At 51.9% G+C, this 3,596-nt stretch overlaps 1 protein-coding gene across 1 annotated transcript; it reads left to right on the top strand.

Annotated features, from left to right (window-relative positions):
- The first annotated feature begins 1,207 nt into the window (after window positions 1-1,207).
- LOC103636476 (cis-zeatin O-glucosyltransferase 2) lies at window positions 1,208-2,822 on the top strand. Its single transcript, NM_001369850.1, has one exon. It carries the CDS (start codon window positions 1,333-1,335, stop codon window positions 2,722-2,724), a length of 1,392 nt encoding a protein of 463 aa, NP_001356779.1. The 5' UTR covers window positions 1,208-1,332; the 3' UTR covers window positions 2,725-2,822.
- Window positions 2,823-3,596: the final 774 nt, after the last annotated feature.

Below are 3,596 nucleotides of genomic sequence, written 5' to 3'. Positions count from 1 at the left end.
TCACCAGAGTTGGTCGGCCGATTATGGGGCGCCGTCTTTAACCTTTCGAAACTCGGATCTAGTCCCCGTTTACTCGAATCCCTTATTGTGTGTGAATGAATGTATGAGATGGATCTAATGTAATATTCGGGATCGAGTTATGAGCTGATAAAACGTAGATCCGAGACCTTGCGTTATTTCTGTTATTTTCTGTGATGATTTTCTGTACCATTTCTAATTTATTCTGTCATCTAGGCCACAGATTTAAAATACCTCGAGCCACTGTGATCTCTGTTGACCCAGATTTAACACAGATTAGGGTTAGGTTATTAAACCCTAACTCTAATACATCGATCTGTTTTTACTATCTCAGATTTCATGGGTTTTGCCGAGATAGTCTCTGTCAGTGGCCAAAACCCTAGATTTAGGGTTAGGTAAACCTTAACTCGAGAGATAAAAAATATTCTTTCTATTCTAATCTATCTGTTCAATCATGTTGATCCGAGACTTTTCTGTGATCTCATAAAACTAATACGGATTAGGAGATCTAGGGTTCTTAGGATGTTCTGATACCATTGTTAGAATCTATACTGTCTAGGATCGATTCCTAAGTCCTTAGAAAACCAATCCGTAACTGAAAGTAAAATCTTGATGACGAGTAGATCTGATCTACTAAGAGGAATAGGAAAACATACCTTTGTTGTTGTTGGAGAGTTGCAGTTGCCGTCTTCATAATGTTGCCCTGCAGAGAAACAGCACGCATCGAATCCGAGCTGCTACAGGTTGTAGCGTTTCCAGACACTCCGACACTTAGGCGATGGGGCCTCTGGGGACTAGGGTTTTGGGGCAAGGTACTAGCGTTAGTCTTTCCTGCGACCTCTTAGTCCAATATATAGCGTCGTGTGTCTGGGGGCTCCAACCGAGGTTAGCGTGGGCCCTCCCGATCAAGGGCCCGATTAAAGGAACGATAGTTGGGTTAAGCCCAATCCAGACTCTATTGACCGGCTGTAGAGGACACACCCAACAGATACAATAAAAATGGAGAACGTGCATTCCAAGGACTATCAATTCTAACACTATCATCACCCATATATGTTCGGGAAACATGGTCTCTGATTGGATCTAGATGGCTAGAGGACGTGAATAGCCCATTAAATTAATCTAATATCATGGACTAATAACTTAACGGATAATAGATCACACACATCAAGGGATGTACGTCAGTGGTGACGTGCCCACCGTTGTAGCCTGTCTCGTCGTCTGACGCGTTCGCGGAGGATCACCGGCGGCTCCGGCCGGCCGCCGCGTATCAGTCTACAAAAGGCCTACTCATACACACCCGACCTGAGCTGTATGGCGGTTGACACGATGGAATCGGTTGCCGTCGTGGCCGTGCCGTTCCCGGCGCAGGGCCATCTGAACCAGCTGCTCCACCTGTCGCTGCTGCTGGCGTCGCGGGGGCTGTCCGTGCACTACGCGGCGCCCCCGCCGCACGTCCGCCAGGCGCGCGCGCGCGTGCACGGCTGGGACCCCAGGGCGCTCGGCTCCATCCACTTCCACGACCTCGACGTGCCGGCGTACGACTCCCCCGCGCCGGACCTGGCCGCGCCGTCGCCGTTCCCGAACCACCTCATGCCCATGTTCGAGGCCTTCGCCGCCGCGGCGCGCGCCCCGCTCGCGGCCCTCCTCCAGCGCCTGTCCACCAGCTACCGCCGCGTGGCCGTCGTCTTCGACCGCCTCAACCCCTTCGCCGCCACGGAGGCGGCGCGGCTGGCCAACGCCGACGCGTTCGGCCTGCAGTGCGTCGCCATCTCGTACACCGTCGGGTGGCTGGACCCGGGGCACCGCCTCCTCAGCGACTACGGCCTCCAGTTCCTGCCCCCCGACGACTGCATGTCCAGGGAGTTCGTCGACCTGGTCTTCCGGATGGAGGAGGAGGAGCAGGGCGCGCCCGTCGCCGGCTTGGTCATGAACACGTGCCGCGCGCTGGAGGGCGAGTTCCTCGACGCCGTCGCCGCGCAGCCGCCGTTCCAAGGCCAGAGGTTCTTCGCGGTCGGCCCGCTGAACCCGCTCCTGCTCGATGCGGACGCCCGGACGGCGCCGCGGCACGAGTGCCTGGAGTGGCTCGACAGGCAGCCGCCGGAGTCGGTGCTCTACGTCTCGTTCGGCACGACTTCGTGCCTCCACGCCGACCAAGTCGCCGAGCTCGCCGCGGCGCTCAAGGGCAGCAAGCAGCGTTTCGTCTGGGTGCTGCGCGACGCCGACCGCGCCGACATATACGCCGAGTCCGGCGACAGCCGGCACGCCAAGTTCCTGTCCGAGTTCACCAGGGAGACCGAGGGCACGGGGCTGGTCGTCACCGGGTGGGCGCCGCAGCTGGAGATCCTGGCGCACGGCGCCACGGCGGCCTTCATGAGCCACTGCGGCTGGAACTCGATCATCGAGAGCCTGAGCCACGGGAAGCCGGTACTTGCCTGGCCCATGCACTCCGACCAGCCGTGGGACTCGGAGCTTCTGTGCAACTACTTCAAGGCAGGGCTCCTGGTCAGGCCCTGGGAGAAACACGCTGAAATCATACCGGCGCAGGCCATCCAAAAGGTGATCGAGGAGGCAATGCTATCCGACAGCGGGATGGCGGTGCGGCAGCGGGCCAAGGAGCTCGGGGAGGCGGTTCGCGCCTCCGTGGCTGACGGCGGGAACTCGCGTAAGGATCTCGACGATTTCATTGGTTACATCACAAGGTGAAAGTATGACGACGACGCATCACGCATGCATGGGGGATACAATACAAAAACTTTTTGTGCTTTCAGCGGTTAATCGGAGAACTTTGAATCGTTCACTGCAAATAAAAATATTACTGTCGAAATTTTTAAATGATACGTTGTGTCAGAGAGATACATTATAGCAGTATTGTCTTCGTTCTCGAATATCGTCCGCTGTTTCATTTTTAACTAAAATAATACAGTCACAAAATATAATTCGTTTTAAACTAATTACATATTCATTGAGTAACACATGAATGAATGTATAGTTTCAATATATATATCTATTGGTGGAGGCATGCTTCGTAGCCGAAGATCCTAAAGAAAGAAACACCTTGAGCGGATCCTATCAAAAGCAGTGCCGAAGCTATCACCTATAAAGCTTCGGCATAGTGACATGTCTCAAGACGAAGGAGTGAACCGATCTAAAGATGAAATGACCAATAAACACATGATAGTTTGTGTCATGATTGTAATCGATTGTAAAGGGCATAAATGTAATTTCACACAGGCTGCGCCCTATGCCTATAAATAGATGAACAATACCTCCGTACTGTTCACGCAATCTTGTAATCGCTCACACGCGACACTAGGATTATTGTCTTCTGTCAAGACGAAGGTATAAATGCGATTAAGTGTTATGTTTTAATATTTAAGCTTGCATAATGGAATATATGAATAAGTTTATATGTTTTGATATATTATTCCTTCATGTTTTATATTTTATATTTCATCTTTCATTATTTCATTATTTCACAACTTTATCCACGAAGGTATGACCTTCGTGATTTCTGCTCATGACCGTCGTCCGAAGTTCATTATAACCTTGGGGAGATAATGCTTTAATGGACGAAG

This window comes from Zea mays, chromosome 8 (assembly GCF_902167145.1).
Source record: "Zea mays cultivar B73 chromosome 8, Zm-B73-REFERENCE-NAM-5.0, whole genome shotgun sequence".
Taxonomy (NCBI): domain Eukaryota; kingdom Viridiplantae; phylum Streptophyta; class Magnoliopsida; order Poales; family Poaceae; genus Zea; species Zea mays.
This window is presented reverse-complemented; position numbering and strand designations above follow the sequence as displayed.

Bases quoted from the DNA above. Each gene is read 5' to 3' on its own strand.
- LOC103636476 (NM_001369850.1), top strand. From the start codon at position 1,333: ATGGCGGTTGACACGATGGAATCGGTTGCCGTCGTGGCCGTGCCGTTC.